This window comes from Tamandua tetradactyla, chromosome 2 (assembly GCF_023851605.1).
Source record: "Tamandua tetradactyla isolate mTamTet1 chromosome 2, mTamTet1.pri, whole genome shotgun sequence".
Lineage (NCBI taxonomy): Eukaryota > Metazoa > Chordata > Mammalia > Pilosa > Myrmecophagidae > Tamandua > Tamandua tetradactyla.
Window position 1 is genome coordinate 40,921,781 of NC_135328.1, and position 14,843 is coordinate 40,936,623.

The following is a 14,843-nucleotide window of genomic DNA, read 5'->3' on the forward strand; positions in this document are numbered from 1 at the left end:
ACACAGAAAGGCCTGTGAAATAGTTGATGAAAAAATAGACATGTTAATATTATTTCTCATTAATTTTTTTTTTCTTTTCTGATACCTGGCATACTGCCTGGTCTGCAGATGTTCAATAAATATTGAATGAATGCATGAATGAAATGAGGCAATCCATCTCATTGATCCAAAACCTTAAAAACCTTAAACTCTCTATATTACTCAGAATGAGAGAGGAAGAGGCTTAGCCAACCTGTAAGTAATTTGTTTGCCTTCAGCTTTTAAAAACTTTGTAAAAGGCCTGTCTGGGAATTTCTTTTTATCCAAAGTAAAGAAGCTATTCTAAGAAAACTCAATAGTTTACTGCAGAGCCCACAAACACCATGAAATAAATTAAATAACTGAGGCAATTAAATAATTGAGGACAAAGTCTCCATCAGGCAGGTGCCTGGATCAATTTTATAAGCAGGACAGAAGTAAAGGTAGAAGACTATAAGAAACTACACGCATAGACCTCAGACCTATAGCTTTATCTCACCAATATTTTTATTATTCATGGGACCCAGAAGGAGGAACAGGAGACTCAGATTTATTTGAAGACTTATGGTCAGAGGGAGAAAATGCCTGAGAGAGATTCTGATTGCCAACTAGGAACCTGTAAGGCTAGCGGGAAGGTATTGTTTGGCATGGCTGGACATCCTTACACCACCAGGCTCTCTTTTAACCAGTTCAGTAAGAGAAGATAATACCAGCAGTCATTTGAGTTTGAATTCTACGCCAGGAACTGAACTGGGTATTTTCACATTTATTATCTCTCACTTTCCACACTTTTCCAGGAGGCAGGAATCATTTTCAACATTTTCCAGAAAAGGAAGGGATAAGTGACTTGTCTAAGGCTATATGGATAATACAGTGGAACTGGAAGTTAGTGTAGTTCAGTGGTTTTCAGAAAACAAATCTTATAGATTCACAAGTTTTGCAATGGTGTAACCACAGGAAGTTAGGTGAGAGGAGAAAGCAGCTTGTTCATCAGAGCAGCTGCTCTTTGATCTGTTTTACATGATAGACTTGTACGTAGGACTTTATTTGAATAAGGTTGTTGCTGCTTAAAAAAAAAAAAACGCGCTGTAACTGAGCAAATTAGTTGCTTAGGACCATACTCTGCAATTTAGTGAACATGGTTGATCAGTTATGTGTAGTATTGACTATACTACACATAGCCTAAAAGAAGAAGGAAAAGAAATAAAAAACATTGAGCCCACACTTCCCTTTTGAGCTGGCAGACACCTACTACATTTGAGGGCTGAAGCATGAGGACAGTTCAGAGATGGGAATAGATACAAATGCTGAATGCCAATCAGTGTTAGTATTTCCTTCCAAAAGCATCGGCAGCTGGAGAAACCCTGGCCTCATTACCTCAAGCCAGCCCAGGATAATATATTAATTTCTCAACTGCAAGCCATGTGCAAAAGGTCTCAGCCATTAATGCTGCAGCAGGTCCCCCAGTGAAAACAAAGACAGATCTACTGCTGTGCGCCACCACAGATAGAAGGGCTTTAATAACTAGTGGAGTTGTCTGTGATGCACTTTAATTGAATCAATTTCCTCTCAATTGCATAATCTTTAAAAATCAGATGCAATTTCATAATCAGAACACGAGGTTTTCTCCAGGTGAAAAGCACAAAACAAACTAGTTCAGCATCATTTTACCTCCTTTCTTAATCTTTGGCAGCTGTCATAAGCCCCCCAAAAAACCCCACCAGTTTTGAATAGCTCATCCTTACAAAGTATATTTCAGTGAAAGCAAGGGAGTAGCTCTTTGGCTGGCCACCATCCTACACCTAAAAAGCATTTTTTTTTTTTTTTTCAAACACCAAAGCCTAAGGAACCACATCACAAATTCCTTTACCCATAAGCCTGTCTCCTTAAAAGCACAAGATTCTCTTCCTTTTTTGAACTGTAATTATAAGGATAAAACAGATGGTGAAAGCTCAATTTAAAACAGGGTGTGTTAATGATTCTAAACCTCCAACACTGACACTGTACACATGTATGTAGGAGTGAGATATGGATTATCTTTACATAATGGTACTTTTGACTGGCTTTTCATCTGGCAGATCTCTATGCTCTCAAAGAATAGTGTCAGATAAGGAAGTAAAACAGTATGGTACAAATTCTCCCTCTTCTTATACCCCAAATCCCATATATAATTAAGAGACATGAACACAAGTGGTGAAGAAACAGTTATCAATTATTTAATGTTTGATAGAGAAATGGAAATAAATCCCCAAACCAACTATTAAGCACTCACTTGGGGAAAATACAGAATAAGGACCCAACAGTTTTGGTGGTTGGTTGTTTTAGGGCTACTTTGTTGACCCTGGGCCTATGTTGTACAATTTCTTAGACAACTCTCAGCACAGGTCAGTTCAGAAACATAATTTGAAAAATGATGAGCCCTGCAGACCATCCAAAAGTGTTTACTGACTACATTAGCATGCAGGTTTGCTTATTCCCATATTCCTATTCTTTGGCATAATTCCAATACATATGCTCCTTTAAAGGGCAATCAATGTCAAGGCTGACATTTTCAACACCAACCAACTAGAGTCAATACATTCTCTATCATATCTGCAATGAGAGACCAATCCAAGATGGCACGAACCCCCCTGGTGAGAGGCCCTGCATCCCCAAAGGACTGTTTATCTCCCTTGATGGCATTAAAATGAATGAGCTTTCCCACTGGTAAGGGTGATCAGACTTGAGACATCATGCCACACGGATATGATGTCTGAAATGTCAATGACAAGTGAAGCAGATCCCACTGGGGCATGCATACTGAATGCAGCCAGAGTTAAAGAGAAAGTATCAGAGATGAAGCATATCCTAATAGGAAGGACACAACAGACCAAGTACATTAAAGCCAAAAGAGGAAAATCAACAAGGATTCAATGTAGAGGCAAATTTCTATCTACAAAAAAGCTAAAGTGGCTCTCTCTACTGTATCCCTGGAAGTGCCTAGCTTCTAATCAAACTTCAGCTAACCCCGTGTGTTATATATCCTATTGGAACAATGCATCTATTACAGCTCTAAATTTAGGAAAGAATACAAATTAAAAGTCAGAGACTCTAAAATTCTAGGACTAACTAGTTGGAGTCAGGACACAGGCGGAGTCTACTCTATAGTACCACTGACAACTGAGGAGTAAGGGAAGTAAAGCTGGCTTGGAGCAGAAGAAACTGCTATTTCTTTTCCCTTAAGGGGTGGAATATCTTCTTAAGTGGTAACTGTAGATCTTGATGCAATGATCCCAACAGTCCAAGACCAACAGCTGCCCCTTAGGAGTAAGGGCAATGCCCACTGGACAGGTAAGCCCCTCCCGAATGAGGACACTGTAGCCCCCACCCTTAGGAAAGTGGAGAATTTCCTTTCGACTGCTATCAGCCACAATGAGGTCACCACGGGCATCCACACACATGCCAGCAATGCAGCGGAAATCCTCGTTCTCCGAGAAGAAGTGGCTAATCTGACGACCAAGCTGCCCATCAGGGCCCACAGAGCCAATGGAGAAGCCACCCTCTAAGTGGTGCTCATTCTGCCGATTCTCCAGATTGAGGCCTAAGCCTTGGGTAAAGTATACAGTGCCCTCAGCATCACAGGTGACAAATTTGGGCCGCACAGCACTGCAGAGGCAGCTATATTTGACCACTCCTGCTCCTCGGTCAACAGTGAAACACCAGAGCTTTCCACCTTCCACATCGGTTACCACAAACTGGCCAGATGGCAGGGCTGTGATGCCCCACGGTTTGCTCAGCTGACACCGGTGACAGGCAACACAGTGGCCATCCAAGGTATATACCTTAAGGGAATTGTCATAGCTGTCAGTCACACCAATCAACCCATGACAGTTCATGGCCACGGAGAGAGGAGTGAGATTGGGTAAATCAGCCCCAAGGAAGCTCAGCACAAAGCTATCAATGCCGCTGGGGCTGCGACGGATCTCCTTCAAGAAGCCTTTGCGGGTGAAGACCTGTATACGGTAGTTGCCGCGGTCAGCGACCAGCACCTCTCCTTGACTGGTCACATAGAGACTGACTGGAAGGTTGAACATGCCTGGAGTGCTGCCTTTGGCCCCCATCTTCTTGAGAAAGAGGCACTGCTGGATATTGGCAGCTGTCTCAGGACCTCGCTGCTTAGCAGGTGAGGCCCTAGGGCTGGCAACCACTTCTTCAGGGCTCAGGTCCATCTCTCTAAATGTAACAGATGTGGAAGCATCAGAGGCTGCAGCCTCCACGGCCCAGGAATCTTCCATGTTCACTGTCCGGGGCTTCTTAACAGCTTGACCAATTTGGAGGGGGCCGACATGGCCTACCTTGAGGAGCTCCACATCTTGCAACGTAAGTTCCCGGGGTAGGCTGGCAGTGAGCTCTGGCTCCTCCTCATCAGCTGTCTCCTCTAGCAGTGCTACATCTGCCTGCTTGATCTTGGCCAGGAAGTAGTCACAGCGAGAAACAGCTTGCACCTCTGCAATGTTAAGCAGGTAACTCTGTTCTTCTACCACCTGACTATTAGACTTCTCAACCTCAGCTAAAGAGCCTGTGAAGAACTTCCGAGAACGAGCCAGCTCTTCCTGGATCCTGCGCTCCTCATGCCCATACTCCTGGAGAACTGCTTTATACCTTGTCTGAAGGTCCTTGGAGACACCTTCCAAGGCTACCTTCCGCTGCTGCAGCTCTCCCATAAGCTCCCGCAGACTGGCCAATTTCTCTCCAAAGTCCCGACGCCGTTCCTCAGCTGCCTCCTTGACAGGGAGGGTACAGTGACCAGGAGGCTGGTGGTCCGCCTCTCGGCAAGGCTCACATAACACCACACCACAGCTCCGGCAAAACTGCCGAGGCAGTCGCCGCCCACAGGACCGGCACATAAGCAGCCCCACAGCCTCACTGAGCCCAGCTGTGTCAATGATCTTCAGCACTGTCAGGTTGTCTGTCAGCTGGGTCAGGCTGGTTATGCGGGTAATCTTGCTGCAGAAGGGACAGCGGACACCATTGATGCTACTGGCCAGTAGCTTCTCCAGGCACTGACGGCAGATGGTATGGCCACAGTGCAGGAGCTTGGGCCGCAGCTGCTCCTCTGTGAAGGACTCCATGCAGATGGGGCATTCCAGTACTTCCCGGAGGGCATCCAGATTCAGATGTGAAGCTGCCGCTGAAGCCATGGCTCTTCTTTAAAGGGTCCTATTAGCACAGTCCAGAACTGAAGAGTTTACCACCTGTTTTCATGCCCAACCGGTCAAATTCCTGCTAAAGAGAAAAAAAAAAAAAAATTGTTCATTTCCCATTGCCTATGTGAATTAATTCATTTAAGAAATATCTAGAGAATGATACCATCACTAATTCAGTCATTCAGTTATTTAACAAATATTTTACAGGGACCTGCTGTGTTAGGTGATGGTGATATACAGGGGAATAAAACAGGTCATTGCCTAGTGGGTAAGAATTCAGGTTTAGATGTCCTACTTCAGACACTTCAAGTATGACCCCTCCTCTCTGACACTTAGTTGAGTGACCTTAAGGAAGTAACCTAAACTTCCTAAAGCCGGGCTTCCCTATCACCCATCTCTAAAATAGAAATAATAATAATGCTTACTTTATATGGTTGTTGTAAGGATCAAATAACATAATGAATATGACACATTTAGCATTGCACTTGGCAAGTAGTATGCTTGTATAAGTGTTAGAAGTTTTTATATTTTGTGAAATTAACAGCTTATAATTTATATTAGAACCATTTACACTAAAAGGAATATGTTCAGCAATGGATGTATACATGAAGTTCTGCGGAAGCATAGTGGAGGGAGGAATTGATTCTGCCTAGAAGAACTGGGGAAGCTCTCCCAGAAGAATGACACACCAGAGATAAATCAGGCAATGAGAGAGAAATTTATTTTAGGCAAGGAAAACTGCATGAAGAAAGCATGGAGGTCTAAGAGGTCACAATATAATGTTTGGGGAGGAGCTATAAATCATCTAGAGAAATAGAAATTTATGATGATTGGCTTTAGGTGACCATGAAAGCATTAGATCAGAAAATGTGTATTTTCTAATCATCTATCTGCCTACCTACACACCTATCCATCCATCTAGTAAATCTAGGTAGCACGCACTATACTGGATACAGAGAGATTTTCAAGACACAGATCCTAAGCTTCAGATGCTCAAACTTTAGTAGAGAAGACAAGACATGTAGATAAATAATAATCAAGGCAAAAACTGGTATCATAGATGAAATATAAACTAAGTTTGATGGAGGTTTAAAAGACTCATTCTACTTAACTTTCAGAGGAGAGATGACATTTGATGACATTTGGTATGAGCCCAAAAAGGTGCATAGATAAGTGGAGATAGAGGAAAGGGAGTTCCAGGCAGAGGGTACAGCTTTAACAAAGGTTGGAAAGCAAGGGAAAAGGCAAGAAGTTCAAATATTGCTAAGAACAGAGAACACTTTAAGTTTTAATTTCTTTATCATCTAAAATGGGAATAATATTGCTGCTACAGGGTTAGTAGAAGAAATATTTGTATTGTGTAGAATGCTAAGATTTGGCTCAGCATCAAAAAAACACAAATGATTTTTAGTTATTTTTTCTCTTCTCAAGTTAGAATTGTGGGAGAACACAGTGGGGGGAGGGACAAACTAACACACTTGGAAAGGTAAAGTGGGGAATGTTTATACAAGATCTTCAGAGACTCAATGAAACTTTTGAAACTTTTGAAAGGGAATGATAAGACAATGAATATTTTGGAGCAAAAAACAGATGTGATCAAAGTTGTATTAGAGTTGGGGGAGAAACTGGAGAAACCGGTTTGGAAGCTTCTGCAAAAATGGGGCACCTGAACTAGGGAGGAAATGGAAAGAAGATGCATTTGGGCAATATTACAGAAGTTCAATCAGTAAGACTGAAAGCTGAATGGACTGGGTTAGAGGACTCAGGTGGAAAGGAGTTGTGAAGAGCCCCCAGAAGACCAAGGACTCAAGGCTGAATGATTTAGGACGTGGTGGCACCTTATCAAGACAGTTTATTTCTGGCCTGGGTCACCCCTTTCTTTACTCACTATGTAAGAAGAATACTTCCACCTTCCTCAATCCACATGTACTTATGAAGTAGAACCACAGAGATCTCAGTGCTCTGCAGCTTATGTCATTATCAATTTATACCTAAAATCAAAATGAACAGATGTAACAAATAAGGCACATGGGTAAATTTAGCATTTTTATACTCAAAGCCTACAGCTGCACCTGTGCAGTCTCATGATGTGCAGATGGTCAACCAAGGAGAAGGTGGAGGTGGAGGGCAAGTTAGCTTGGTTTTAAGGACAATGCTGAAAGCTGAGAAAAGCTTTGCAAATGTGGTCAACTCTTTCTCCAGGCATATAGATAGAAGTCAAAGCAAAGATACATATTCTAACAAATTTTCCCCAAATTTAGCTTTGGAATACAATCTAAAACATTCAGCAGCAGACATGCACAACTTATTTAAATTCAGTCCTACCTCCCTACAGGCTTGACCTTCTGCAGGAAGGGAAACAGTATACATTTACTGCCCATTAGGTGGTAGACACAACACAAGATGCATCTCATTTAATACTCATAATAACTCTAAGATGTAGGTAATTTTTTATGATCCTATTTTACAGATGGGGAAACTAGGCTCAGAAAAACTGGCTCAAGGTCACTCAGCTCAAAGAGGGTGGAGCCAACATATGAACCTGGGTCTTTCTGACCCCAACCCACTACATTTCCCTTACTTTACAAGCCAGAACCCAAGTCTGTAGAAAGAGCAGAGGATCTGAGTTAATAACAGACCATCTATGTAGCATATGAATGTTAATCATCAAAAGCCATCAATGACTATGTGAACAACCACATTTTTAAATACCTCTAGAAGAGTGTTGTCAAAGTATATTCTGTGAAATACTAGTCCTTTCCAAAATAAAGTGCTTTGGTCAAACACGTTTGAGAAAACTACAAAATATAGATGCCCTTCTTCAAAGAACACATTAGCAACATTAAATTTTTGAGAAATCCTACAGTACAGATCTTTGTTTAGTCCAACATTACCTAAAGCCATTTTTTTTAAAACTGTCGTATAACTCTTATTAACTAATGTTCCCTAGATCATGCTCTGGGAAACAATGCCTTATAGCATTTACTATTCTCCACAAGGGAAAGGAAACAATAGTACAATTATGAGATTCAGCTGCTATGGCATGGGTTAGACTGATTTATTAGTTGAGTGACCCACTCCCACATTACCAGCCTTGAAATTATGACTCAACAAAATAACAAATTACAACATAACATGAACCTATAACCCTTCGTGTGAATATATTAAGCAGTGAATGCTGAAATCTTAAATGCCATGTACTAGGACAAGATAATAGAAAAACTGCTAGAAACCTCAACTCAAGATCCGTGCAAACCATTTCAATTCTAAATAGCTTCAGTCCCCTTTATATCATCTGAGACATTAGACAGAGGGTACCATTTGGTGTTTGGATATAGAGCATGTTACCTTACAATGCATAGGGACATCTGTTCTCCCCAGAGCTGGCACTGCCTATCAGCTAATTAAACAAGGCTGCCAACTTGTAAAATACCAGCAAATTCTTTCCCCAATTCTTGCCACCTCCTTCAATTAAAAAGCTTCCTGCTTTCCTAAGTTCTAAGCTTGAAAAAGAAAAAAGGATTTCACTGTGCTCACATCCATAACTGCCTGCAGCTTCACCAGGCTCTCTGTGGCAGAAGAGAATGTCAAGGACTACTGCCTCGAAGCTGCCATGCTTTGCCAGGTAAATTTGAGTTTCCATCACTAAAGCATCAAGCATGTAGATTAAGACCTAGAAAAAGCCAGAAACACTCCTCCCATTTCCAGGACTGGGAACACTGCTTTCAGAAAGATCCCTGCTTGAACTGCAGCCATATGACAGGCAGATGCAGTTGCTCTCTTTCAAAAGTGCACATCTGGTCATTATTAAGTATTGTGAATGGCTCAGATGGAAAGTCTATTTGACCTCAGTTTCCCTGAAAAGACTAGACAGGTGGAACTGTCTTATTGTCTTACTTATCAAGTCTTTAAACTAGCTGTCCATTTTCTGCTAGCCATACAATCTGCAACCAATCAGAATGAACGTCTAACATGCTATTCATGATCTTGGATGCCTTCATGTGATCCTTGAACTTGTTTCATATTATGTACTCTGTCCCCTCAACTCCTGATCTCTCATCTCATCTCAATCACCTCAGCTAACCCGTTAGATCTCATGCACTTCTCATACTGATACAACCTCAGCTCTTCAGTTCCAGATAAGCTCCTCCCCCTTAGGCTATGTCTGCTCTGGCTGCCCTAAAACTCAGGAAAACTCTCCAATCATCCCAGCCTGATCTAGCTGGCATCTGGCACCTCTGGATTTTCCCAGTCCATGAAATAAGTAACCAGGGTAGTAAGATACAAGCAAAAAACAAAACAAAATAAAGATATTCATGGACCTTGGAGTCATACAAAACCGGGTTCAAATCTCAACACTTTCATTTGCAAATTGTGGGTAAGTTACTTAACCTCTCTAAACCTGTTTTCTTAATTTATAAAAAGGTTACTGTGATGATGAGGCATAGTACATAAAATGTGCTTGCTCTCAAAACTGGTAGGTATGTAATAAAAGGTTGCTATTTTATCATCATTTTAGTACCAAATAAATAGAATTTCGAAAGGATGAAGAACCTTTCCTTTTATGGCATATAAAGGCACACAGAGATGAATAAAAGGACTAATCAGCTTTGGAGGGATTTGATTGAGGATATTAGACATCCAGGCTAGAAACTCAGGAGCTACAGAATTCAGAACTTTTTTTTGTCTGGAAAACAAGCTGTTGCAACTCCTTCTAACAGGTACTAGAATGGAATGCTACAATTAGAATGACCTCAAAGAGGATCTTATGCCAATCACTCCATAATATAGATGAAGAAAAGATGATCAAAAGAGGAATACAAGCCCTCATAAATCATATGGCAGATCTGGGTCTAAAAGGTAGGAACTGAGGGTAGACAGTATTTTACAGATTAAGAAAGTGAGCTCAGGTATGAGGCTTTCTGGGTTTGAATCCTAGCTTGACTACTTATTGCAACTTGGTCAAGTTGATTAATTTCTCTAGTTCTCAGTTCATCTATAAAAAGGGGCCTTTAAATAGTACTACCTCACAGGGTTATTGTAAAGAATAAATGAGATTATGTATGTAAAATACTTTCTTAGCACAGTCCCAAGCCAGGCATACGATTAACTGTGCAGTAAACAATAGCCTGTAATAGTAGCAGCAGCAACAACCGCTGCTGCAGCTGCCCAGCATATGAACAGAAACAAACAGGCACTTTTCAACAGGCAAATCATACCCAAGGCATCAGATACATAACTTTCAAAAATAAAAATCCTGAGCCTTTGCTGGATATTGCTTTAACTGATCTTAGAGTCAAAGGATTAGAGACAAACTAAAATTTTAAACCTCCATCCAATGTCTGAGTCCCCACCAGGAGGTAGTTCTCCAAATAGCTCTGCTTCCTATGCTGGTGTCATTCCCTTGGAGATCTAAATCATCAGCAAAACTGGAGAATTTTAATTAATGAACTAAACAAATGTTTACTGAGTACGTACTATGAATCAGACACTGTGACAGGCATTGAAGATATAATTTTGAGCAAAAACAGAAATAAATAGAGGTCTTCATCTAAAAATTAGAAAACATAAAAAAAGCGTTACTACATTTCTTTTCAAAAGACATAAACATCCTTGGTTTCATTGTTTTGTTTTGTTTTTTCAAGGTTTATCACATTCCTTTTATGTCACATTTATTCCCCTTGCATTTTAACAGAATGCTAATCAAGCACATAACCATCTCCATGCCACCCATGGTCACTCTCTGGGAGTGGCTAGCAAGACTCATTTTAAGGACATCAGTAAGGACACCACCTGACATTTGCCCAATCCTGTGTGTGCCAGAGGATCCTGATGAAGTCTACATTATGCAGGGCATTTAAGGCACCTACAGATCGTTAAGATAAACTCAACAAGTAGGAGCTTATAAGGAAACCCAGACAAGACTCCAAACTTATGCCAGTATGAAACACATAACCCAGAAGATGTGTTTGTTGACAAGGAAACTTTAGCTAAACTTTGTCAATGGCAGGTTAAGTCAATAATAGGGTTTGCTGGGAAAACACATGCCTCTTGCCTGTTCTTTTCTTCCGTTAAAATTGGAGGACTTGGAAAAGTTCCTCGAATCGTCCACAAACATTTGGGTAACAATAATGCTGCCAATAAATAAAGAGAAAAAAAAAGGTCAAGAGCAAAATCAACAGCCTTCTCTCAAAGGACCTCAAACTCATCTCAACCCACTCAATTATCCTTCAATCCTTTCTCTGCATTCTGACATGTGTTCTCAGGAGATTTTAACTAAAGCATCAGTAAGCAGATCCTGCAGAAGGTACAAAAAGGGAAAAGAATCTTGGGGAGATTGAAAGAAGGTCACCGAATTTTGGCAAAACAACATCCTTCCAGCATTGTCTTCCTCTTATAATTGCTACCTCTCATAAAACAACTACTATTTATTGAATGTCAGGCACCTTTTATACATTATCTTTCATTCTCATAATACTGTGTGAAATATGTATTATACCTCGTTAAAAATAAGGAAATCAAGATTCAGAGAAATGTAACCTGCCCAAGGTTTCAAAGCTGATAAGCAATAGAACTGGAGTTCAAATCCAGGTATGTCAACTACAAGCCATAAAATCACACCAATTCAAAATACATGCTATAGTTCACTGACTACTTAGGTTGTTATTACCTTTAGGGAGTTTGGCTAAGAGGTTATTAAAGGAACCTAGGAATAATTTTAAAATTTGATTGTTCTACTAGAAGTGTACATGGGCAGTGATCCACTTCAAGGATCCTGTGTATCAACCACTCTCCAGATGGAGACATTTGTGCTCTCAGAGTTGCAAAACCTTTCTCGTAAGGTGTATAATGTAACTTTGGGGCCAGACATAACTGGGTTCTCATCTCAGCTTTGGCACTTACTCTGTAGCCTTAGAAGAATCATATAACCTGTTAGTTTCCTCATCTAATGGGGAATAACACCTTGTCAGATGGGGAATAACACCTAGATCATTGGCAGGATCAAATGAGATAATGCACGATATGTGCTTGATACATAATAAGCACTCTTTAAATGGCAGTTCATATTCTTAATAGATTGAGGCTGACAGGGCAAGTGCTTATCCAAGGTCTCACAGTAAATTAGTAGTAGAGTAAGGATTTTCGGCTTCAGGCCTCTGATTCCCATTACCTATTTTCCTTTTGGGGAGGAGGGAATGGGATATTGCAGCTAAATCTCTGGCCCTCAGATCTGAACTGGCTTCAGCAATGCTGTAGCTAGTCTTTGAGCTGACAGAGCTAAAACTGCTATTCTGTCCCAGGGGAAAGATACCCAAAAAAGAGCCTTCAGGCCACAGTAGTTGCTCTCCTGTCATGTTTTGACTGCCTTTAGCCTCAGTCCCTGCTTTGAAGGTATTTTCCCTAGCCAATGGCTTCTATACCTCTCTCCTTAGTCCCTTGTACCCCATTTTACCATCTAACCTCAAGCTCCTCCTCTTATCCATCCACTGGTCTAGTCTAAGAGCAAACAAAGAACAAAATCCAGTTCACCTTACCTAACCAGATAAATTAACCTGCTCCCCTTTAGAGTTCTATTTGGTATTTGGTAATACCCACTGGGCAATCCTTTTTTTTTTCACTAGAGAGGAATGGGCTGAAATAATAACGTAGGTCCTGTTATTAATCCCTTTTTACTGATGCAGAGCCTAGGTATAAAGAGGTTAAGTAACTCAATAAAAAGTGAAGAAAAATAAGTCAGGATTCCTAAACCTCCACACTAGCGTTGTTTTGGGATGGATAATTCTTTATTGTGGAGGCATTATAGGATGTTTTGCAGCATCCTTGGTCTCTACCCACCAGATGCCAGTAGCACCCCCTCCCCAGTTTGAACAACCAGAAATGTCTCCAGAAATTGCCAAATATCCACTGGGGGACAAAACTGCCCCTGCTTAAGAACAACTGCTTTGGAGCCTGGCACAAAACTAAATGCTTGGTAAATATGAGTTACCTTTTTCCCTAGATTTTCTCCCTGTCCAGGCGCCTTGTTCACAAAGCCACTGACTGCTTTGAGCTGTAATCGTCCTTACATATGAACTCATTCAATCCGCTTATTGAATTGATGAGGAAAAGAAGGCCTGAGAAAATGTTTCCTCATTCCCCTGGAGGTCTCTAGAACCTTGCAGCTTGTAGGGCAGGGAAGGGGGCGTCTAGGAGGATGACTTTGAATAGCTTTTTGCTTTATCCCTTCTTTGATTTCTCTCCTTCTCCCCAGGCCCACCACTTTCAGCTAGTCCAGGATCAGAGTGGACTTGGTGGCAGTGGCATGCCTGCCTCATGATAAGAGAACTTGGGTGAATAAGTGGAGGAGATTGTGCCCCTCGTAGGGAAAGTTAGGCTCCTTTAGGAGTCCTGATCTCTGAAGACTTACGACTTCTTTCCTGAACCCCTAAACATGTTAAGCTTCATGTTTTCATACACACTTTCATACATCACCTCTAGGTCCTAGGATCCCCAGAACTCCCTCTGTTCCCATACAAAGACTTCAGGAAAATTCTTTTAGCAGTCAGAGACACCAACCCACCAACCTATTAAGAGCCTTTTAATTCCATTTGTCAGTTATGATCCTTCACTCCCCCCTCCCCTTCAATCCTCTCCAAATCCTATTCCCAATCCTTTTACAATACAAAATTCCAATCTTTTGGGCTCTGTATTGCAACCTTCATCCTTATGTCCCAAGTCCAATTAACACAGTTTCCTTAATCCCTACTTCCAATCTCTGAAGCCTTCAGCTTCGCACCCCTACCTCTTCCAAACACCCAATTCTCACCTTAGATTTCTGACCTCCATTTAGTTTTAGCCCCATCCCCTGCATCCTATTAGGTTGCTCATCCTTTTTATCCACCCCATATCACGTATTGACTTCAAACCTTGGCTAGGTCCCTTCTTTTAGCTAGCAAGACAATACATCTCACTGATCCCCACAAAACTCGCCCCTCAATTTTTTTGGTATCCTACTCAGGAAAACCTTCCCTCTTTACCAATTAGAATCGCTCCTGCTCTCTGTGATCTCAGAACTTAACCCCCCAAATGGATACACACTCAGATTTTCTGAAACATCCTGAGATCATGCACCCTAAATCTCATCAAGGCCCCCAAATTCCCTCCAATTATCCAAATCTGGCATCCCAGGTCCTTCCAGGGTCCTCAGATATCCCCACATCTCCAGATACTGCACTCCGCGTTCCTCAGAGCCCCACATTACCTCACAGTTCCCGAAATGCTGCACAGGAAACCTTCCCTGAGCCCCCACAATCCCAGCTGCAGCTCCTCAGAGCTCCCCAGCCCCATCGAATCCCTCCAGAGCCTGCCCCTAATGCCCCACCCCCACCTCATCCTACCCCTCTGATCCGGTCCCCAGAGCTTGTTATTTGGACGCGGGCCCAGACGCTATGCGCCAGCACGACACCTCATCTCGCCGCGCAGCCACCACCCAGGACTCCAGCCGGGGTCCCTCATTCCCGACCCTCTTTCCCGCCCCCTACCTGACCGCCAGCGGCTCCGACGAGTCCACAGCCCCTAGCCCTCCCGCCCGCCGCTCTCTGCGCATGCGCCGCTTCGCTCCTCTTGGCGAGCGCCAATTCGTAGAGCCTCCTGTCCATC

At 42.0% G+C, this 14,843-nt stretch overlaps 2 protein-coding genes across 10 annotated transcripts in view; one reads left to right on the plus strand and one right to left on the minus strand.

Moving 5' to 3' along the window:
* ASTN2 (astrotactin 2) overlaps window positions 1–14,843 on the plus strand; it is a 903,825-nt gene that overhangs the window by 669,341 nt on the left and 219,641 nt on the right. The window lies entirely within an intron of this gene.
* Window positions 2,213–14,775, minus strand: TRIM32 (tripartite motif containing 32). 3 transcript variants are annotated; one of them, XM_077143611.1, is made up of 2 exons: window positions 14,726–14,775; window positions 2,213–5,283 (listed from the first exon to the last, which is right to left on the minus strand). In XM_077143611.1, exon 2 carries the CDS (start codon window positions 5,196–5,198, stop codon window positions 3,237–3,239), a length of 1,962 nt encoding a protein of 653 aa, XP_076999726.1. In that variant the 5' UTR covers window positions 5,199–5,283; window positions 14,726–14,775; the 3' UTR covers window positions 2,213–3,236. The 3 variants fall into 3 exon arrangements, with proteins under 3 accessions (XP_076999726.1, XP_076999731.1, XP_076999739.1); XM_077143616.1 differs by having other exon boundaries at window positions 2,213–5,280; window positions 14,726–14,768; XM_077143624.1 differs by lacking the exon at window positions 14,726–14,775 and adding an exon at window positions 10,683–11,120.

Bases quoted from the DNA above. Each gene is read 5' to 3' on its own strand.
- TRIM32 (XM_077143611.1), bottom strand. From the start codon at position 5,198: ATGGCTTCAGCGGCAGCTTCACATCTGAATCTGGATGCCCTCCGGGAA.